At 40.4% G+C, this 24,236-nt stretch overlaps 1 protein-coding gene across 1 annotated transcript in view; it reads right to left on the minus strand.

Annotated features, from left to right (window-relative positions):
* Positions 1 to 8,068: 8,068 nt before the first annotated feature.
* AAGAB (alpha and gamma adaptin binding protein) overlaps positions 8,069 to 24,236 on the minus strand; it is a 91,997-nt gene continuing 75,829 nt past the window's right edge. The window contains exons 6-10 of the mRNA XM_007448135.1: positions 15,088 to 15,170; positions 14,152 to 14,248; positions 9,928 to 10,032; positions 9,422 to 9,471; positions 8,069 to 8,776 (exon numbers count right to left, since the gene is read on the minus strand). Coding sequence (XP_007448197.1) covers positions 8,699 to 8,776; positions 9,422 to 9,471; positions 9,928 to 10,032; positions 14,152 to 14,248; positions 15,088 to 15,170 — 413 coding nt within the window. The 3' untranslated portion in view covers positions 8,069 to 8,698. The remainder of the gene's footprint in view (positions 8,777 to 9,421; positions 9,472 to 9,927; positions 10,033 to 14,151; positions 14,249 to 15,087; positions 15,171 to 24,236) is intronic.

The following is a 24,236-nucleotide window of genomic DNA, read 5'->3' on the forward strand; positions in this document are numbered from 1 at the left end:
CCCACCACCACCCCAGCCTCCCACTTTTCTTCCTAAGGAAAGCTCTAAAATAGAGTTTCAAAGGTTTCAACTCTCTTAACCAGTAGGCCCCCGAGATTCTGCCTTTTTGTGGGCACATGGCATTGACCTTATCTGCAGATCATCTCCGTGGATTATGTTTTCACTAGACATGCCCCTGGGGAAAAATATTGTCCAAAAAAAGGTCCTGTTCTAGACCCACCCAGAATGACATAATATTAAGTGTTTTCCATCTTCAACAGTGATACTCTTTTGAGAACTCACAGCCAGTTTGAATTTAGCTAAGTCCAATGTTTTCTTTCTCTTTTTGGTTCATAATTTCCCAGGGGCCTGCTACCTTCGTGCTTAGCTGAAAATGCAGCATTCTCCAGCAGAGAATGCTCTCTGGTATATTTAAAGCAATTAGGTCCCGGGACTTCCCTGGTGGTGCAGTGGTTCAGAATCCGCCTGCCAATGCAGGGGACACGGGTTCGAGCCCTGGTCCGGGAAGATCCCACATGCCGCAGAGCAGCTAAGCCCGTGCGCCACAGCTACTGAGCCTGAGCTCTAGAGCCTGCGAGCCAGAATTACTGAGCCCATGTGCCCCAACTACTGTAGCCCACGTGCCTAGAGCCCGTGCTCCGCAACAAGAGAAGCCACCACAATGAGAAGCCCGCGCATAGCAACGAAGAGTAGCCGCCGCTCGCCGCAACTAGAGAAAGCCGCGTGCAGCAACGAAGACCCAACGCAGCCAAAAATAAATAAACTAATTTAAAAAAAGAAAAAAAGCAATTAGGGCCCTGAATGAGAAGTTCAGTTATAGACAAAGATAAAAGATCAAATTTTAATTAGCTATGGAAATATTATTTTATTAAAGATAGAGTAATTATAAATTATTATAAAGTTATTTTATAAATTGAAAAGAAAAACAAAACCTTTCATTTTATGGGCTCTGTCTATATTTTGCCTTTACCTCATCATTTCACTTAATTCTCTCAAACACTGAGTTGAACGCTCTTATTCCTGTGTAAGGTATTTGCAATTGTGCTACAAATAGGTGACCAACTAGGGCTGAGGGGTTTCTTGGGATGTGGGACTGGCAGCTAAAAGTGGGCAAGTCCCAGGCAAACTGGGACAAATTGGTCACCCTAGAAACTACCCATCTATTTAGTAGCCTAAAACAGAATGATCATTTCTCACAGTTCTGTGGGCTGAATGGGTGGTGGTTCTGCTGTTTTCACCGGAACTCTCCATATGGCTGCTTGGCTGAGGCTGGATGGGATAAGATGTCTGGGGCCTCACCAGAGATGGCTGGCCCTCTTCCTCCATGGAATCTTTCATCACAGCACGGGGGCCTCAGGGTTCCACAGGGTAAGTGTGGAAGCTGCAGGGCCTCTTGAAACCATGCTCAAAAGTTAAGTATTGCCGCTTCGACCACATAGAGTGATGCAGACTCAGCGCCAGCCCAATTCAAGACATGAGAAAATAGACTTCAACTTTCAAAAAATCTTATTGAAAGATTCATTATTGATGAATTGGGAGATTGGGACTGACGTATATACACTAATATGTATAAAATGAATAAGTAATAAGAATTTGCTGTATAAAAAAATAAATAAAATTCAAAAATTCAAAAAAAAGGTAGAATATATACATTATGTGTAAGGAGTGAAAAAATATCACTAGAGATCTACATCATTAGAAGGATTAAGAGAATATAATAAACAACTTTGCTAAAAAATTTGATTACTTTCTTGAAATGGGCAAATTCCTTGAAGACAAAAACTCCAAAGCTCACTCAAGAAGGAGATTACTTGAATTAGCTCTATGTGTGTTAAATAAATTTAATTAATTAAAAAAAATCTTATTGAAAGATAGTGGACATACAATATTATGTTAGTTTCATGTGTACTACATAGAGATTTGACTTGCATACATTATGAAATGATCACACGAGAAATCTAGTAACCATCTGTCCACATACAAAGTTATGACAGTATTATTGACCATTATTGTGCTATACATTCCATCCTCAGGCTTATTTATTTTATAACTGGAGGTTTATACCTCTTAATCCTCTTCAGCTATTTCACCCACCCTCCCCTCTGGCAGCCATCCATTTATTCTCTGTATCTATGAGTCTGTTTTCATTTTGTTTAGTTTTTTAGATTCTGCATATAAGTGAGATCACATGTGGTATTTGTCTTTGTCTGACTTATTTAGTATAATGCCCTCTAGATTCATCCATGTTATTGCAAATGGTAAGGTTTCTTTTTTATGGCTGAGTAGTATTCCATTGCATTCCACACTTTTGATGGGAGGAGTTGCAGAGAATATGGTCATTTTTAGTCCATCACAATCCCCATCATATACATGAGATTCAGTAAATTTAAGTAACTTTTCCAAGACTACATAGCTCTTAAGTGGCAATTCGAGCCTTTGAACCCAGGTCTGTGTGTTTGAAAAACCCATGAGTTTTTCTGGGTTTGAGTCACCATGCCCTGGTGGGGTATAACTACAACATTCGATAATCCAGAGAGCAAATGGGTATTTTCCTGCAGTGCTGGTGTGGAGTGGTGGAGAACGGAGAAAGAGACATAGAAGCAGTGATCTGTGATGTCTGGATTACTGGCATCACAAGTTTGTCCAGTCTGTTTGGAGAATATATTTGCCTGATACTTGCCTGATTCTGTAAATATGTTCGGGCTCCTGCTGTTCTCCTGCCCCGTACTTGAGTACAAGCTTATTTCTAAAAGTAAATTCTTCAGTGGGACTCAGATATTCTATATTCTTGGCCTTGATGTTTCTCTTTCTCTTATGCATTGTAACATTCTTTTTCTACATAAGCCTTTGGATCATCTACAGTTTGAGAGTTTGAAAGACAGTTGTCCCAAGTCGGTTGTTTTCAAAGAGTGGGGGGTCCCTGAGTCCCTTTCAGGGAGTCCATGAGGTCAAAACTATTTTTATAATGCCAAGGTATTATTTGCTTTTCTCTGCTTTCATTCCATCTAGGGTGTAAAGTGGAGTTTTCCAGAAGCTAAGTAATGTGTGATACTGCAACAGATTTTAGTGGAAGCAGATATGAGAATTCCACTCCTTCCTACTAAGACATTAAAGGGACTTGAAAAAAAAAAACTAATGAAGTCTTCTCTTTTGTTCCTTTTTTTAAAAAAAGTTACTTTTTATTAAAAATGTATTTTTATGTTAGCATATTAAGAGTTTGCTGTGATTTTTAAATTAATACACAAATATTTTTAAAGTTTCTCATTTTGTTTCTCATAGTAATAAAATAAATTTTAACTTACTTTTAATTAAAAATTAATAATAGTCACAGAAGCTCTTTGGAGTCCTCAATTTAAGATAGAGTTCTGAAAGCAAAAAGTTTTCATTATTTTATTAGCTGCCATTTGCAAAGCTTGGGCAATTTGCTCTCTTTTAATCCTCCCAGCAAACCTATCAGGAAGGTACCCCATTAATCTCCTCCCAGAGGCATAAACTAGGGCTCAAAATCATTAGCCACACAGCTTGCATGCTGTGCAGCTAGAATTTGAAGCTAGTTCTATCTGACCCCAAAATCAAACTTGAAGGAATCAGTAACCTCCTTGCATGCAATATACCTGTTGCTTTCCTGGACAGAGAGGTTGAAGCAGAGGTCAAGAAGACTGGATGAATTATTTGAGATGGCTCAGGCAGCTAAAAGCCAAGACCTTCTGCTGTCTGTTCTACTCCTCATAGGGACTTGTCCTTTCAAATGGCAATTCCTTTTGTGAGAAAGGAATGCCTTCAAATTCAAATGATACTATGAACCTGGTGGAGGTCTGTTCCCCTTATAACAGGCATTTCTAATAGCACAGTATGCAGACTTTGCTGAGCACTCAACAAGGAAGAAACGTTTGTCCAGTTATCACATTCTAAACTGCCAAAATACATGTGCATTGCCTTAAGTTTTTCAATTATGTTACAGGTCAGCTTGTGCATTTTATCTGTTCGACTCTCTTTTGTAAAACAATTACAATGGTAAAAACAAAGAAACTATTGAGTACTTAACTATGCGTCGGTCACCGAGAGGAAGACTTGATACCAAGGTCTCTCTGAATCCTCACAAGAATACTCCCAGGCTGGCAGTGGGGTGTCCTACCTGCTTTACAGATAAGGAGATGGGCTTGCCGAGGGGAAGCTACTTGCCTGAGGTCACCCAGCTAGTAAGTAGGCGGTGAGTCAAGTATCAGACCCAGGTCCGGGTGGTTCCCAGGCTAAGATTCTTAACCAGCATGCATTGCAAGATCCTAAAAGGCAATGTCAATCTGTCTGTGGAAAGGAGTTCCCCAAAGTAAACTTGAAGTAGCCCAGGTAAATTAGGAAAGGGTCACAATTTTATGGTCAGAGATTTTAAGGAAAAACCAAGTGATGCAACCTCTTCATGTAATAAGAAAACAGATACAATTCTTTAATTTTGTCCTTAGCTTAACCCTTCACTAACATCCAGCAGCTCGGAGTGTACAGAGAAAGGCAGTAAATTCCTCATCTGTATCCCAGTGTGCCAACTGTTTTGGTTTTAATTGTGTCAGGTGTGTCTTCCTTCTGCCTGGAGGTCCTTCCTTAGGTTTGAAAATATCATGATCACATCAACAGTGTGAGAGGTGGTGGGAGAGCTGAGGTTCCACATGTGTCAACAACAGATGTGCACGTCTCCTGGAGCACTGGAAAAAAGAGTAATAGGAGTTCCCTTAGGGCTGTGCTCCACGTGCCCCAGGAGGGGATAAGGACGAAAGCCTCTGTAATTTATATTGACTGCTGAGGTAACCAGGTGCTTTCAGCAAGCATTCCAGTTGCAAATTTGGGTTTTAACAACCTTCCCAACAACCTCTGATTCGGGAGGGAGACAAAGAGGGAAGAGATATGGGAACATATATATATGTATAACTGACTCACTCTGTTATAAAGCAGAAACTAACACACCATTGTAAAGCAATTATACCCCAATAAAGATGTTAAAAAAAACAAACAAAAAAAAGCCACCTGGTCGATAAGAGAAAAGGGAGAGGCAGTGGTTGGTCACATGCTTCACAGGAGAGAACCCGGGAGGCTTTCTGTGACCCATTTATGCCTCGCAGATTTATAGCTGTGAGGACCAAGTATTTGAGCCTATCAACATACACACAGATGAAAAAGGATTTTAGAGGAAAAAAATTTTCTTCTTCCCAAACCTGTGTTCTAAAGATGCAGTTAGTTATAACCATTAGGTCCAGGTTTTGAATCAATACTTTTCCAACAGGAAACAAAGTAGAACAGCACATCATTTAGAGCTGGACCAGGGCTCAGTAGTGTTCCAACAAAAGATCATGCTGTTGCTATTACCTCTTTTCAATCCTTCACTCTGCAAATCAAAGAAACACCTAAAAATCGAGAAAGATACTTCCTAGAGGAACTGTAACACACACTTAACTCTGAATAAAGACACCTACATTAAGAGCAAGGCTGGTGATGTTAATAACAGGCATAGGTAATGCCCAAAATATAAAACTTAGAAAACGTCTAAGACCCTTTCTGCAAGAGCTTACATGCCAAAGGGGCAAGGATGGAGGATGATTACGAAACTAAACCCCAGGTGGAATCTAAGTCAAAACTAGAACTTTGCCCTGCACTGTGAGCATGATGCTTTTAGGAACATACAGATTATGGGCAAGTTAATTGTTAGGGTGTTGTTTTTAAATCTTGTACTAAGGGGGTACACTTGACCTGATTTTTCACACTTTCTCCACCTACAGTCCTCTATGAGATGGGTATTTAATGATAGAATGCTGTAGCTAAACCGTCTTGCCTATTTTAAAGTTTTTTGGGTTGGCGGTGAAAGGCAGCTCTTAACTCATCCAGCATTCTTGGTCTCCATCAGAACATTCAATGAATCAAACCTCTGACCACACTGGACACATGTTGGCTAAATTTAGCTTTGTATCAGCAAACACTCCAGCTCAGAATAGTTCAGGGAGCTCTCATCTTACCCTTAGACAGTGATTCTTCAAAGACTGTTTTTCCATGGCAGGCCAAGGCAGGGCAAGGGGAACTCCACGTGCTCTCTCGATGGCCACTGTCAAGAGACTGACCCAAGGTTAAGGGAATCTGACAGGCCACGGCAAAAATGTTTATCCTCACCTCTCCATGGTGGGAACACGAAGTTAGCAATAGATCACATTTTCCTTTGTTATAAGTAGTTTGCAGTAATGGCTTGACATGCTCTATGGTCCTTGAACCACATCCCATATTACTCAGCCATCTAAGTCTAGCATCCCTGAATCTCCAGCTTCTCTGAATTAGATGTGGCCAAGTTTTCTATAAATAGAGAGCAAGCAAACTGGTTCTGTCAGTCTTCTCATATTCTGGCAGGATAACATATCTTAAAATTATAAAAATATCTATGTCTTCATCACTCTAAAATTATTACATAACATATGATTTTCTCAGGGAAATAAAAAGTTTATTCTTGTCTCTCCCTACCTCCCAACGCTCATGGACCTTAAAACTTTAGGATCATGTTCATCAAAACTACTGAATGCAAGTCCAAACCAGCTTTAAGTGCCCACTATGTGCCAGACACCGTGTTACACAAATAGAAAAATGTATAAGGAAAATAAAAAGTCGAGGTTCTTGTTTTAAATCCCAGAAGGACAGTCCATAATAACTTATGGTGGCATGTACATAGGTCACTTTAGATAGAATGCAATTTTCATTACACTATTAGCTCATGATCACTCTTCTTAAAATGGGCCTTTAGTAGATACCACTGGACACTTTAATCTCACATCTCCCCTAGAAGGGGCCAATACCCCCAGATAGCTGAGATCTTGAAAACATGACTTGATATTATACATATAAATGGTGGAGTCTAAAAGAGTGAGTTTGACAAACTCTTAGATTATCTGCTGTTTATGCCTAATCCAATAAAGGAAGGCTTCCCCACCCCACCCCCCCAAAAAAACCCAACAAAATCATAAAAATACACATAAGCAGACTTTATAAATAAATCACATTTTAATCACCTGGCTTTGTTTAATCCACAAAATCAAGTTCACAGCTTTTTCTAGTTTGTTTTCCCTAACCACGTGACCTAATGTATTTTCTGAAACCTTTCATGTTTTAAGAAAAATATGTTCCACCTTTCATCTTGCAACCCCAGGGCCAGCTTCCCTTATATTCCCAGTCAATGGCTGATGCAGTCACCTCAAAGAAACACTGATGGAATGATGGTAAACTACAGTCTCAAAGACCTTCAGAATAGTAAAAAGAAAAAAGAAAAGAAAGAAAAAGAAAAAAAGTATCAAGCAAGATAGCCTCCAATGTTCCCTGGAATGGCTCCAATCACTGAAACCTTCCCTCCTGCAGTCACCCTGGCCCGGAACCTGGAGCATTCCAGTCATTCTGCCATCTGTCAGGTTCTGCAGTGCTTAGAAGGTGTTGCACAAAGGTGTCTGAAACTTGTTTCTGCCGGTGACCTAAGAGGTTCCTACCCACACTAGGCCCGCAGCAGTTCTCAGGCCATGTGCCCTGAGCCAGTTTAGAGCCATGGCAGTGACTACCACAGCGAAGGCTCATGACATGCATTACAAAGTGCCTATGAAAACAGAAATAAGGATTACATTTGCTCTATTTCCCACTCTTCCTCTGGAAACTTTCCCCTTGGTGATCAGTTCCCCTAGAGCTGACCCACCCAGCCCTGGAAGTAACACAAGGTACTCAGGGATTCACTGCCTAACATTTCATATCCTTTCCCACCACGCCCACTCCTTAGTGTTACTATTTTGGCAGTGATCTCTGGCTTTCAGAAAGAGAAAAGGAAACTTGCCTTGTTTTGAGAGTATGAGTTGTGACAATACAGCTCTGCCATCTCAAGTAGCGAACTCTAAGAAAGAAAACTTTCTCCACGGTAACACTAATGCAAAAATCTCAGGATATGATCATACCGTTTCAGTGGCCTATAGAGGGAATTCCTTAAGCTTCTCTCTCTCTTACACACGCATACCGACAGACCCACAACTTGGTAGAGAAGGGTTTATTTTATCCCTACCAGAGTGGGAAACCCTTGCATCATTTACTACAGTCTAAAAATTCACAATGGTTTCTCAATACTTTCTAGCATTTCAAATGAAATGCCCAGATGCATTTTTTTTTTTAAGCTAGAGGCTAACCTGAGGGGCAGTGGCTTTGGCACATAGTCTATACTACAGCACAAATTGAATCTTTCCTCCCATCAAAAGCATCAAACCTCAGAGCAGCAAGTTCCTTGACAGAAAAAATCCAGAACGCAGGAAAGGTGGCACAAGCTCCCGATCTGCAGTGATCAAGTGTGAACACGGGGAATGCTGCTTAAAAGACTGACTAGGAATGGCTTGGTGGTTCTTCGCCTGTAACTTGGTCATATCACACAGGCCTTTGGGCCTCATCCCACTCCTGTTCCTAGAGCAAAAAAGTGTATTTGAGAATTCCTCACTCCTTATTGTCATTCTCACTCCCCCACGATATTCTGAGGGAGGAGAGATTTCTGCTTTACCCCCTACTAAAAACTAAAATTCACGGGAGCCTATAAACAAGTCAGGCGGCCAACATGAGGATGGGGAGTTCAGCAAAAGATGACTGGGTTGAGTAGGGAAGCATCTCAGGTAGAGGGAGCTAGGGTCTTTGTTAGTCAAGCCCTAGCATGAATAATTTAGTGTTCTTCATCAGATGAAAGGCCTTCAATTTCATCTCTGTCTCCCCCAATTGCCATCCAGAAAGCTTTGGCCACCTGTGGAGAGAAGCAAGCAACAAACTGTAGGCAACAACTGAATTTCAGCTCGTTTCATGTGTTATACACAGAACTGATTAAGACTTAAAATTCTACACCCTGCCCTCCAGCGCTCTGGCAACATCTATCAAAACCCCCTGAACACCCTAACCCATGACTTCTACTCCTAGACTTTATACTGAGGATATAATCAGAGCTGTTTACACAGGTGATGTATAAGGATACACACAGCTTCACTACAGAAGAAAAAAAAAAGGCACATGACCTAAATGTCCAAAAGGGAACTGGATAAATTATGACACATTCATACAATGGAATACCATAAACCGTATACATTTCCTGCCAAGAACGTGTTGTGTTGGTAATAACCAAACCAAACAAAAAATAACTAAGCGTTTTCCAGCCTAACAGCTAAGAAGGCAAATATCCTGAGTCTCAATGTTCCACGTCACTCAACATACATTGGAAAATCTTGGTTTGACTGCAGCAACTATATTACTACTGGGTAAATATTCAATTAGTTATGTTAATATCCAACAGAAAGTTCACAGTAAGATACTTTAGAAGTAAACAAGTGTGATATACCATTCTTATAGCACTGGACCTGCTGTAGGTACTCAATAAATACCGGACTGATTTTCTCACCTTTTCTGCATGCAACTTTCTTTGCTCGTGAGGAAGCGTCGCAGCCTTGTCTAGGGGGAAAATATATCTTAAGAAATTCATCTAATAGCACAGGACAATCTGGAATGCATGGATGTTCTAACACTAGAAGATGGGAAATGGGTTTCACAGACACATTTATGGTGTAGTCATTATAGCTGTTAGGAAGTTTAAGTCTTCCAAATTTTCCAGATGAGAATGATGTGAGTAAATTGGTAGGGATCTTACTGATTCCATATTAATGAGACACACTGAAAGAAACAGAGACAGGCAAAGGAAGGGAAAGTAAGAGAAAAAGGAATGAAGAAAGAAGAAAATTTTCCCAAGGAAATTTTTACCAACAGAGGATGGCACAGTCCTCCAGTACCCAAGTTTCTCAGATGAGGCCAGAGCATGGAATGCAATCAGCAGTTACAAAGTAAAATCCTACTACATAAAATAGAGGAGCATCAATATGGGAATCTGTTAGACACAACGGATCCGATTACCTTTCATTTCTTTTAACTTTGAAAACAGTCTTTCAAAATTCTCCAAATCTCCTCCACCTGTAGTAAGACTGGCTAGTTCTTGAATGTCCAGGTCTAACGTGGGATCTGAAACAAGGATTCGCCACACATTATTTATGTATGTGCTAAATACACAGAATCCAAAAGCAATCAATCTGGCTTTGATGAAAGTTACCACTGAATGAGTGCCCACTGGGGACCAGCTGTACAGCTCATGGTGCTGCATCCTGCTTGGCTGGTAGTGGGCCCTCACAAATGAACAGTAACTCATTTTATCCGTAAAACACTGTAACGAGGCAAGGAATTCTGTTTCCACTTTTCTAGAGAAAACTAGAGCTCAGAGATCAAGTGACCTTGCTCAAGGTCACAGCTAATAAGTATGACCTTGGATTCAGACTTACATGTTTCCAATTCTAAAGGTCACGCCCTGCACTAAGGTCCACAGATTCAATAAATGCCTGAAATTTATACCATATTTTACTGGTCAACAAATATTTTCACATCTGTTATTGACAACCATATAAGGTGGTTAGGACAGATACCACTGTCCACAATTTACACATGAAGGAAGCTGAGTTTAAAAATGAACTCATCTAAAATTACAGCCATTCAGAGGTAGGGCCAATTTAAATTCCTTTTTCTTACCACAAATTCTTTACTATTTCTACCTTGGCATATGGCTTCTTTATCAAACTTTGTTTTTAATCAGAATTTTCACTCAGCCTCCATTCCAGGCCAGCCACCTCTAGGATGTCTTCCCTGACCGTCCCAGCTCACAGGTCTCCTTCCTTAGGATTTGTCCCACACTTAGTGTTTACAGAGCTGTCTTGGCACTGGCATACACTACTCTGTATGCTAGCATCTGTCTACTGTTACTATAATAAATACTACAGTAAGAGAGAGAGTTTGCTTTGTCCCCACCACTGAGTGCTTTAACTTATACGATTCCATTTCATTTTTGCAACAGCGATGTGAGGAAAGATTTGTCACCCCTATTTTATAGAAGGGGAAACTAAGGCCCACGGATGCTAAATAACTTACTCAAGGTCATCTCACTACTAGTGGTTGAGCCATGATTTGAACCCAGTTGTCCAGGATTCCAAGCCCATGACTTTACCCATTACATTACATTACAAAGCCTGTCTCTTCATTTTTAGACTATAAGCTCCTTGAAGACAAGGATGATAACATAATTCTTTACATCTACTACAATGTCATATAGATAATTTGATGTTAAAGATGCATTTGGTTAATAAATTTGCTTTAGTTCAATGGGCATGCCATGGTGGCAGTTGGTATATAGGGCTAGAGATAAAAAATTTGTGATTAATCTGTATACATGATACCTGAACTGTGGATGTGGACAGAATCACTTCATGCTTAAATACAGGTCTGGAAGAGGAGTTTAGATGGAACATTGAGGAATGGCGATATTTAAAGGCTGGGTAAAGGAGTGTAATCTTCCAAAGCAAGAGAAGGAATCATCAGAGAGGTAGGAAGAACATCAGGAGATGTGTTCGGTGAGTCAAGAGAAGATAATGTTTCAGAAAGGGACTGATTCATAATACTGAATGCCGCCAAGAGGTCAAGATGGGGACTGGAGGACACCTATTAGACTGAGTGGCATGGAAGTCGTTTTCATGGAAAATGGGAGCAAGAGCTAGATGGGAATGAACTGAGGAATGGAAATAAGTAAAGAGAGGAGGGAGATGTGGGGTTGAGGAAGTGTTTTACTTTTGTTTGTTTGGTTTTGTCTTTTTAAAGAATTTTGAAATAATTGTAGTCTTACAAAAAAGTTGCAAAAATAGTACAGAGCCTTCCGATATGCCCTTCCCCCACCCTCCCTCAGTGTTAACATCTTATATAACCATGGTACAATTATAAACATCACAAAGTTAATAATGGAACAATGCTACTGACTAAACTACAGACTTCATTCAACCTTCATCAGTTTTTCCACTAAGATCCTTTTTTCTGTTCCAGGATCCAATTCAGGATTCTACACAGAATTTAGTTGTCAAATCTCCTTAGTCTTCTCCAATTTGTGACAGTTCCTAAGTCCTGCCTTATCTTTCATGATTTTGACACTTCTGAAGAGTACTGGCCAGTTAATTTGTATAATATCCCTCAATTTGGGTTTGTCTGATGTTTTCTTATTATTAGATTGAGGTTATGGACCTTCGGCAGGAACACCACAGAAGTGAGTGCCCTTTCAGTGCATCATATTGGAGGGAGATGATGTCCATATGTCCTGTTACTGGTGATGTAACCTTCATCACTTAAAGTGGTATCTGCCAGGTTTTTCCAGTATAAAGTTACTACTTTCCCCTTTGTAATAAATAACTTGGGAAATATACTTTTTGACTATGGAAATGTCGTGTTTCTTCTTAAACTTTCATCTACTAATTTCACCATTCATCAGTGGATCTTGCCTGCGACAACTATTACTGTGGTGTGTGGCTAAGGGTAATTTTCTATTTCCCTCATAATGTCTACATGTATTAATTGGAATTCTTCTGTAAGGAGGAGCAGCCTTTTCTTTCCCAGTTATGCATTTATTCAATTATTTATTTAAATTAGTATGGATTCATGGATAGGTATTTTATTCTATGGGTTACAGCCCAATACTATGTTAATTTACTTTGCTGGTCAAATTGTTCCAGCTTTAGCCATTGGAAGCTCCTTCAGGTTGGTTCCTGTGCCCTTTCAACATGCCCCCATTCTTTTCTTGAGCACTTCCTTACTTTCTGGCACCATGATGCTCCACGTTCATCCTGCATTTTTCCTGCCCCAGCCCTGAATCAACCACTTCTCCAAGTAGCCCTGGTACCTTTTCTTGGAGAATAGTATTTAGAAACCAAGATCTAAGTACTAAGTATGTCCACTGCTATTATTGTTGCTTCTAGGTCCTCCCAGTGGACAGAGCTAGGAAATATATATATGTATTTATACATGCATACACATATCTATATTTATTTGTCTACTGCTCTAACTATATTTTAAAACCCAAGAGTTCATACTGATACCTTCAATTCTAGTTCAGTACCAAAGGGTTCATCCCAGCCTTCCCCTTTCCTTATTTGTAACTTCTTTCTCTGACAGTGAGAAACCTAGCTCTCATTATCTATGCTACATTTTCTTATTCTTTCAACTGTAATATATATAAAATATATTACATATAAATATTCAGAATTTCGAACCCATACCCCTGTAAGAATCAAATTTATTAAATAGAGTGCAGGATTTCTGTTCATTTCTTTTTGGTTTTGGCCTCATGGTATCCAGTCAGAATATACCATTTTCCCAAATTCTTTAAGTTAGTTATTTTCCCCACCTCCTTCAGTGTGGTCAATGGTTTGTTTTCATGGCAGAGATTTTAGCAGGTTTAGAAGCTAATATGAAGGGTTCAACTGAGAGGATGAGGTTGGATAAACTGGAGAGAAAGAGATTATATGCCAATTTTTCCTTCTTAATATGTTTCTATAACCAATCATTTAAGTTTTCTACATGGATTATCTTACAAACAGAAAAAAAAAAAGTTTTTAAAACTTATTACTGCACATGGGCCCTCTCTGTGGCATAAAAAGAAGTAGTGACTTCAGTAGCTCCCCGACAAAAGAACGTTTATAGTTATTGTTAACTAAGCTCCTTGGCTTTCTGGCTTTTGGGCAGCAAACTGGATTCCAGTTTCAGCTCTAGGACCTTCTTGTTAGGTGCCCTTGGGCAAGTTATTAAACTGCTCTGGGCCTCATCTTCATCTCTGTAAAATAACTTCTCTGCCAAACTTAATCATTACCAAATGAGAATGTGGACATAAAAGAATTTTAAAAAGATATGGGAGGGCTTATAAAGTTGTATTATTCTTGTTACCATCAATTCTGACTACTGTGAAATACTATGAAAAAACTGTAATATGGAGATATAAAGCTGTTTCACCACCTGGTTCTGTCTGTTCTAGCTAAGATGATCGTAATCACGATCCTGCTGACAGAATCAGCAGGACAATGGTGCCCACAACTTGTAACGTATTTACTCTCCCTCTTTCTGACAGCCGTCCACAAGGCTAACATTCATCTGGGGTGCATGATCAACTTCCTTCCCTCATCCTCATTTAAAGTCAATTTCCCCTTGGATGATTTATGCCCCAATACATGGGCTACTGCAAGTTCCACAGAGCTGTCACTTAGCAGCCAGAGAGGTGCTTACCCACGATGCTATCAACCTGAGTGTCTGTTGTATTAGATGCACCACTTTGATGATCCAAGAGGGGTTCAGTCCTCTCTGCTGCTGGCAACTGGGGCTGCTGGTGAGGAAAACACACACAAGCAACAATTTAACAGGAGGTTGCTTCCGAACTAAAACCAAAAAGGCTCGCACTTCCACCCACTGGTTAGCTTTGGAGAAGCAGTAATAGGAGCAAGACACAAAGAGAGATGGAAGAAGGATCAAGGTCACATTAAACAAAAGGCTAAAAATTCACTAACTCAGCAGTGTTTCTCCTCAAGGAAAAATTAAAAAGTATTATGATTTTGCTATTGACTATTAAAACATATTGTTTGCTTTAAGATCATGTTTTATTCAAAATCTGAAAATGTATAAGATCCTATCACAAACAGCTCAGAGACTGAGGAAGAAGGTCCCAGAAAGACAATGTGGCACTACGTAATGTGTTCATGGTTCCAACCTGCCAACCAAGGCAGACCTGGACCAAAGTCCTTGAGGACAGAGGGTTGAAATCAGCCTATTTAAGCTCATTAAGGGCAAGGACCTTGCCTCAGATTGTACAGGACACAGGAAGTACTTAAAAGGAACCATTAATTTTATTTTATATTTAAAGATTTGGGGGCAACTTTATGCCTTAAGGAAATCCTAGCACATTTTTAAAAGCACTCTAGCAAAAACACATGCAACAGCCCAAATTGCAAACATCTTGAAAGGGCTTACTGCTTTAATGCTGAACTAGCCTGCTCTTAACAGCTAGCAGGCATAAAGAGGGCTGTTTTAGGTTCTCCTTTTATCTATTGCTAATATTCTCTGCCACTTCTTAAATGGAAAGGAGAAAATGATGAATGGTGCAAAGATTCATAATGACGAGTAGAAATTAAAGCCAAAGAAGAGAAAACATCCAGTAAAAATCTCTACCTCTGAGTGGCAGGTCTCTGCTGATCCAGTGCTATGGTTTGCTCCAGCCAATGAGCTGAGAAGGTTAAAGCCTTGGTTCCTATCTGAAAAGAAAAAATACAATCACTGAAATTTTTAATTTACATTTAAAACTGTTAAAATGACTGTGATGATGAAATAATAGCTATTTCCTCATTATACAAGTTCTAACTATAAAAAACAGTTACTATCAATTACAAAACTCTAAATTCCAGATAACTTTAAATCACATAGTATTAGTCCAGGTCAAATATATGGCAGGGCCATTACAACAAAAACAAAAGGCCATTCAGTAGTTCTGTTTGCAAAGATTAACAGAACTGACGTTTTAATAGTTACTATGAACAAATACTTCAGTGTTTTAAACAATTAAAAAACATTAAAAAGAATCAATACCAAGGCATTATTATTCACACTTTCTTGAATACACTTTCTTGAAATAAAGCTCTGTTTATGCAGTTAAGGTTCCCCATACTTCCGATATTTATATTTATAATGGAGGACAAATCTAGAGCAAAATATCAGAACCCAGTCCTGATCTGACAGCGTTCCCCAGAATCACCTGGACGCTTATTAAAATTACCCAGTATTCAAGGACCCAACTTCAGACTGAGGCGGCATCTATGGAACACAGGCCAAGGAATTTGAACTTTTAGCAAGTACTCCAGGAGAGTCCTTAGGATCAGGAAAATTGGGAAAAAAAAAAAAACAAAAAACAAACAACAACAAAAAAAACACTGCCTGAGAGTAGAATGTGAAACCCACAATTCAAGAGTCTAGTGGTACAGAAGTCAAAGAACTGCTCTCTCAGGAAGACAACTTCTTCCCACCTTGCCTTTCCTCTCCCTATAGCTTCGCTGGACCCATTCTCATCTGTCTTCAAAACAAGCTACAGACCTCCTAGGTCCTCTCCCTTGCCAGGTGAAACCTGTTGTCAGATAGTCACACAAAGCATCACAGAAAGATAACCAATTGCAGAAGATAACCTCTTCTTCCCTTTCACTTGGGGAGATTTGCCTTTTAAACTGGGAGGAAGCCCGACTGTGGCATGTGGGGTCTGGGCCTGCAGCTTTTCCCAAGCTGACCTCTCACCAGGTGTGCAGTCGCCTACTTACTGCACGCAGCTATCTACCAGAGTCAGCACCTGTGCTCTAAGGCTACAAAGGCGCTGGGCGGTACCAAGAACCTGCTGCTGCCCTGCTGCTTTTCCTGCTCCACAACCAAAGGTGCACATGTACTCCTGGAGCCCCCTCTCACTCCTTCAGCCAACCTGTCCAGTCTGTGAGGAACTCTCCAGCCTCAATGCCTGGATGCACCCCATCCAAGAACCAGGGGCTGTTTTATCAGGTAGGCCTTGGAGGCTCAGAAGCTGAGAGAAGCAGATCCATGTGATGTCCCACACTGATGGTTTCACAGAGCCTGGGGGTGTTTATTCAAACATCAACATAATTCTTTCTTGTGGCCAATGTGCTATAGACTCTAAAGCAGTTGTATGCAGTTATACAATACTCAGGGATTTTACATGTCATGAGGATACATGAGAGCTCTTATAAAATACTTTAGGCTTTTTGTACAAAAGGCATTATTTGAGTAAGAGAGTACTGATGCAAGAGAGCCCTCACTTCTATTACTGGAAATAACTTGGACTGTGGGTAATTGTCAAATCAGTTCACAAATCTCTCTCCATATTCCAATTCCACGGCTTATGTTTTTCCTTTGTTGGGCATTACCTAAACTTGGCAGGCCAAACTGCAATCCCTGAAGAATAATACAATACAACGTCAGTTTAGACACGTTATTAGACCAAAATGGTCTATTTAAAATGCCTCATTATTTACAGTGGCTGCCTCCAAGAAGGGGATCTGGGATGGACAGGAGTGAGAGGGAGCTGAACTAGTAACCGTATACCATAAACCTTTGTGTACCTTTTGATTTTTGTTCCATAATCATGTGTTTGCTCCATATTCATGTGTTTGCCTATTTAAAGAGATTTTTAAACGTTTAATGATTAAATGCTATCTGTATTTTACCACAATAAAAAAAAACCCTGAATGTCCCAATTCTAATAATGAATAAAATTATGGAACAGTCCAAATAGTGGGAAGAAGACTGGGCTAGTGGTCAGAAAACCTGGATTCCACTCCTGGCTCTGTCCACCTTTATGACCGTGGACAAGTCAATCAATCTTTCTGTGCCTCAATCCTCTGATCTGTTAAAAAAAAAGAGGGTTTCTAGACATGGTTGTTAAGGTCCTTTCTGCTTTAGATATTTGTGATTTTATAAAGTAAAATGGCATTTTTAGCTTGATAGTTAGCTCTGAATTAGGTATTTTAAATTACTTAATAGAAAAAAAAGAACCTTAAATGCCAGAATCCTTTTAAGGTCCACAGATGACTATGAGTTTATAATCAGGTTTCAGGCTAATGAAAGCTGGAAGAACTTTTGCTCAGTATTTTCTTATAAACAATGGAGAATTTAGTCAACTAATGTGAGTTCACTCTGTTCCACTGCTTATATATATTTTTTTTCTCTAAATTTTTTTAAACATCTTTATTGGAGTATAGTTGCTTTACAATGGTGTGTTAGTTTCTGCTTTATAACAAAGTGAATCAGCTATACATATACATATATCCCCATATCTCCTCCCTCTTGCGTCTCCCTCCCACCCTCCCTACCCCGCCCCTCTAGGTGGTCACAAGGCACCAAGCTTATCTTCCTGTGCTATGCAGCTGCTTCCCACTAGCTATCTATTTTATATTTGGTAGTGTATATATGTCCATGCCACTCTCTCACTTCGTCCCAGCTTACCCTTCCCCCTCCCCATGTCCTCAAGTCCATTCTCTACGTCTGCGTTTTTATTCCTATCTTGCCCCTAGGTTCTTCATAACCTTTTTTTTTTTTAGATTCCTTATATATGTGTTAGCATACGGTATTTATTTTTCTCTTTCTAACTTACTTCACTCTGTATGACAGACTCTACGTCCATTCACCTCACTACAAATAACTCAGTTTCGTTTCTTTTTATCGCTGAGTAATATTCCATTGTATATATGTGCCACATCTTCTTTATCCATTCATCTGTCGATGGACACTTACGTCGCTTCCATGTCCTGGCTATTGTAAATAGCGCTGCAATGAACATTGTGGTACATGACTCTTTTTGACCACTGCTTATATTTTAGGGAAGTTAGAGACATATAAATTTTCACAATTAGAAAAGCAATTCATTTTTGTTTATCCAAAGCAGATTGCTCACACATTAATGTTGCTAAGAAAAACCTGGATGTTTTATACACCTACGGTTTTAAAGAAACTCTCCATTCTCCCTAATTCAATGTTTAGCAAAATTCTGCCCATGTGCACCTACTGTAACACTATTGTTCTCACAGAAAAGAATTACCTGAATCTTCTTGTTTGCCAGATTTTTCTCCCCAGGATTCAGGGCATGGAAATGTCATCCCCATTAAGAAGGATTTATTCTTTTAGCAGATAGTTGTTGAAATTGGCTTTAGCATCTCTGGTTTTATTGACACGTCAAAGTACTACACTAGGAAGGAATAAATTAATCTACCTACTCAGCTGATTCTTCTGGAACTTCAGAGCCGCAGAAAGGAGAAGTTGTTAAGTGATGTAAAATAAGTTATTCTAGAAGGAATAGTAAGTATACTAAACTCTGGTCCTAAAAACACTAACTCAGTACCGGTCATTTGCATAAAATTCTTCCAGGAAGTGTCAGAAACAAAACCACAGCCTCTGGAATAAAGGTTAGCAATGGGAAATTCTCAAGCCTTGTGGAGGAGCTTTTATTTTATTTTTCAATAGGAAGTTTCAAGAAAACTTGAAATATATGAAATATTTGGTTATCTCTTTACAAATCTAAAGGCACACTTGTTTATCTTCTGCTACATTTTTAAAATATTTTTATTATAATATACATTTTTATTATATTTTTTACAGAGTAAAGTATAACTCGAAGAGATTAGGTAACTTGTTCAAAGTCACATAGCTAGAACCTGAACGTGAAATCCAGAACTCTCTGATTCTAATTAATTTCCATTAAGCTCACAGGTATCATATAAAGAGCAAAGAGACATTCAATGCTTGATATACAAATACTGAATATGACAACACAAACTTGGATTAAGTGCAAAAAGATATCTTTTTATTCATATAGTTCTCTTTTGTCAGTAATCCTTCATTACTTCCCTGGTTTAGACTGATTTCAACTGAACTAAGATGAACAGCTGAGGACTGAATAATTAGTCATATGCCACTTCAATGCCTCTCATTAATTTATCCCAGCCCAGCCCCCATAACTCCTGGAGACACTGGTCACATAAAACTAGTGGCAGACAGGTGGTTAGGCCCCAGTATCACTTCACTGTCCCTCAAGTGTATGTAGACAAGGGTTTCTCAAATTCAGCACTATAGACATTTGAGTGCGTACGGGGACGAGGGGCAAGGGGGCGTCCTGTACATCCCCGCCTATACTACCAAATGCCTATAGCACTGCCAATGTCCGCCGGGGAGAGGGGGGCAAAACTGCCTCCAATAGAGAACCACTGATATAGATCTAATTAGGACAGGAAATTTGGGGCTATAACGCTCAGGTTTTTGAGTCATTTCTTGGAAGGATTTTTCAATGGAAAAATAATAAAAGCATTTAAGATTCTACCTTTACCTCCTGTCAGCATTACAAATATCCTCCCCTTACTCTGTGAAACTTCTCTAGATGATTTCAGCTCCCTCAGTGCCATTTGCCTTGTTGGCCTTACTGTATTAGTATAAATACTTACCTTGAGTCTATCTGCCATCCTAAACTATATTATAAACTCCTTGCAGACAGAGACAGGAGCTAAGGGTTCTTACACGTTCCTCAGCTCCCAGCTTTGCTAAGTGTACAGGGGGGATGCTGAGATATCCGCTGACAGCCTGACATGACTGTCAGACAGAGACTGCAAGCATTAGAGAAGGTTGGAAAATAAGCATATATTTTATCCCACATTCCACTTCTGTTTGACAAATGGAAATGAAATGTTTTTAAAATCACAAAAGAATTAGAACCAATCTATTCTCTTTTACTAAACTACTGCTTGTAAAAGGTAAAACTTTAAAGTATATTATTAAAAACAGTGCTTCTTTAGGAAAATAGGCTTAAGCACTAAATCTGGCTCCATCATTAGCTTTGGATTCAGAAAAGTGAACCTCTGCTCTCCCTCTGACACCTGGGACACGTGCTCACAAGTCAAGAACTGTCTCTGCCAATACTTGAACATACAATGAACTTTCTGGTGACTAGAAAGTAACCAGACTATGTTTTTTTGCCCTTTTTCCTGATTGTAAATGATATGTTCATTGTATAAAATTTGGAAAATAGAGAAAAGTATAAAGAAGAAAACTAAATCACCAAAGATGTCAATTAATACTTTGGTAAATGTCCTCCTATTCTTTTTTTCTGTGCATGCATACACACAAATTCTTAACAAACTGAATTAAACATCAGAATGAGTACTGTTATTTACCAAAGTTGTAAAGGAAAGCTTTACATTAATTCCAATAATGGTTCCACTGTAAGTCCTATCTCCAGAGCCCGAAGCACCCTCTTGAAAATCCTCAAAGGAATGTTTACAATCAAGTCAAAAACCATTCAGAACCAAGTGTGGGGAATAATGAGAGTGAACGAAACAAAACTTTACCATGAAGAAAAAGATGACTTTTCTTATGTGGTTCATAACCAGCTCTAAAAATAATTCCAAAGAATGACTACCTAAAATGTTTTGCAAGGTGGCCACAGAAGGAGGCCTGCAGTGCCTTCGTGGTGACTAATTTGAAGTGATTGCCCACCATTTGTTTGCCTATGGACAATTTTGGGGGTGATTTTTTAAAAAACAAAGTCTCATTATTTTACCCATACATTTATTGCCTTCCATCTTCTCTAATTTTTCACAATTCCTCCTTCCCTTTCTGCTCTTACAACACACACTCCTCCAAATTATGCACTCTACCTAAAAATCAATATGTACCTTACTTATTTTATTTTTGACCACAACATTCACAGTAAGACAACTGACAGAGATTATTCAAATCATTTTTTCAGTTCCACAATATTAGGTGCTGGGATAAAAAAATGGGAACAACTCACTTTGTCTCAAGGAACTCAGTTCTGTAGAATGTAATGTTGATATAATTCTACTCTATCCTAGAGGTTAGGCAACTGGAGTCCAGAGACATGATGCCATTTTCCCAAAATCACCCAGGCAGGGGACTTCCTTGGTAGCGCAGTGGTTAAGAATCCGCCTGCCAATGCAGGGGACATGGGTTTGAGCCCTGGTCCAGGAAGATCCCACATGTCGCGGAGCAACTAAGCCCGTGCACCACAACTAGAGCCCGCATACTGCATCTACTGAAGCCCACGCACCTAGAGACCTGTGCTCTGTGACAACAGAAGCCACGGTAATGAGAAGCCTGCATACCGCAGCGAAGAGTAGCCCATTTGCCACAACTAGAGAAAGCCCACGCGCAGCAACGAAGACCCAATGCAGCCAATAAATTTATTTATTTAAAAAAAAAATCACCCAGGCAGAGACAGACCCCACTAGAACCTTCTTCATTAACCATTCTTCCGTTCACTAATTTGATGTTGTTTTATTTTCTGTGACATTAAATTCAAGTTTTTATTTAACCATCGCTTTTTTTTTTAACTCTCTCTTAAAAAAAAATTATATTAAAGGTAGTAGCCATCTACGTTCTCAGGCGAGTAGCCCAGGTATCAGGTCGCCAGACAGACCTTGTGTTTTGGTACTCAATTCTTGACAATGCTCTGTACATCAGTTGCAAAGGATTCCCTAAAATGAAATCTGGGATTTCTGCCATGGTTCTTTGTTACCAAGTACATACTGAGGACCATACATTAACAGATGATCAATTCTTTTCATTTATAATGGGAAGGCATAGAAAACTACCATAAGAAAGAATTGTTTCTACTATTAATTCCACTTAATCCTTACCCACCTGCATCACTGGATATTAAATATTATAATAGATAAACTGAAAGTAAATTGTCAGAGCTTTTGAAATCCAATCTCCACAATTACTGCTTACCTCTTGGGGATCAATGTCACAACCCTGTAATATCTGATTAGTCTAATCACTCCTTCACTGATTAGAAACACTAAAAGATCACAGAATTTCCCTTCCTGGCCCTTCTCTCAGTGGCGATATTTGTAAAAAATAAAACCAAAACCAACCAAACAAAAACCCACTGAACACCCAAGAGCCAACTAACCCCCCCCCCCCCGTGGTACTCACCAGTGCTCAGCTAACAAAGCCTGGGGTAGGGGGTGGGAGCTTGGGGGTAATGTTAAACTGACACTCTAACCAATGAAACAAGGACACTGTGCAGTAATGCTACCTTCCTATGTGAAACAATGAGTGACAACTTCATCTCAAAACAAAACATGTCATCAGACTTCTACTAATCATCTTCTTTTCCTTGATCTTAAGACCAAATCTGTGAGCCATGGAGGAGAGCGCAGCAGCAGGGCTGTGGAGGGCAAAGCAGAGAGATTCCCGCACAGAGGATCGGTGCCGACCGGCACTCACCAGCCCGAGAGGCTTGTCTGCTCACCCGCCGGAACGGGCGGGGTCTGGGAGCTGAGGCTCGGGCTTCAGAGCTTAGATCCCAGGGAGAGGACTGGGATTGGAGGCATGAACACAGCCTGAAGGGGTTAGTGCACCGCGGCTAGCCAGGAGGGAGTCCTGGAAAAGTCTGGAGCTGCTAAAGAGACAAGAGACGTTTTCTTGCCTCTTTGTTTCCTCGAGGAGAGGAGATTAAGAGCGCTGCTTAAAGGAGATAACAGAGTCAGGCGCGAGCAGTGGCTATCAGCGCGGACCCCAGAGACGGGCATGGGACACTAAGGTTGCTGCTGCAGCCACCAAGAAGCCTGTGTGCAAGCACAGGTCACTATCCACACCTCCCCTCCTGGGAGCCTGTGCAGCCCGCCACTGCCAGGGTCCCGACATCCAGGGACAACTTCCCGAGAACACACGGTGCGCCTCTGGCTGGCGCAACGTCATGCCGGCCTCTGGCGCCGCGGGCTCGCCCCGCACTCCGTACCCCTCCCTCCCCCGGCCTGAGTGAGCCAGAGCCCCCGAATCAGAGGCTCCTTTAACCCCGTCAGGTATGAGCGAAGAACAGATGCCCTCAGGCGACCTACACGCAGAGGCGGGGCAAACCCAAAGCTGAACCCCGGGAGCTGTGCGAAAAAAGAAGAGAAAGGGAAATCTCTCCCAGCAGCCTCAGAAGCAGCGGATTAAAGCTCCACAATCAACTTGATGTACCCTGCATCTGTGGAATATCTGAATAGACAACGAATCATCCCAAATTGAGGAGGTGGACTCTGGGAGCAAGATAGATTATTTTTTCCTCTTTTCCTCTTATTGTGAATATGTATGTGTATGCTTCTGTGTGAGATTTTGTCCGTATAGCTTTGATTTCACCATCTGTCCTAGGGTTCTGTCCGTCCGTTTTTTTTTGTTTTGTTTTGTTTTTTACTTTAAAAAATTTGTTTCTTAATAATTATTTTAACACCTTTATTTTATTTTATCCTCTTTCTTTCTTTCTATTTTTTCTCCCTTTTATTCTAAGCCATGTGGAGGACAGGCTGTTGGTGCTCCAGCCAGGTGTCAGGGCTGTGCCACTGAGGTGGGAGAGCCAACTTCAGGACACTGGTCCACAAGAGACCTCCCAGCTCCATGTAATATCAAATGGCAAAAATCTCCCAGAGAGGGGGGCGGTGGAAAGATGGCGGAGGAGTAAGACGCGGAGATCACCTTCCTCCCCACAAATACACCAGAAATACATCTACATGTGGAACAACTCCTACAGAACACCTACTGAATGCTGGCAGAAGACCTCAGACCTCCCAAAAGGCAAGAAACTCCCCACGTATCTGGGTAGGGCAAAAGAAAAAATTAATTAAAAACAGAGACAAAAGAATAGGGACGGCACCTGCACCAGTGGGAGGGAGCTGTGAAGGAGGAAAGGTCTCCACACACTAGGAAGCCCCTTCGCGGGCAGAGATTGCGGGAGGCGGAGCGGGGAGCTTCGGAGCCGCGGAGGACAGCGCAGC

Source organism: Lipotes vexillifer, unplaced genomic scaffold (assembly GCF_000442215.2).
Source record: "Lipotes vexillifer unplaced genomic scaffold, Lipotes_vexillifer_v1.1 scaffold713, whole genome shotgun sequence".
Lineage (NCBI taxonomy): Eukaryota > Metazoa > Chordata > Mammalia > Artiodactyla > Lipotidae > Lipotes > Lipotes vexillifer.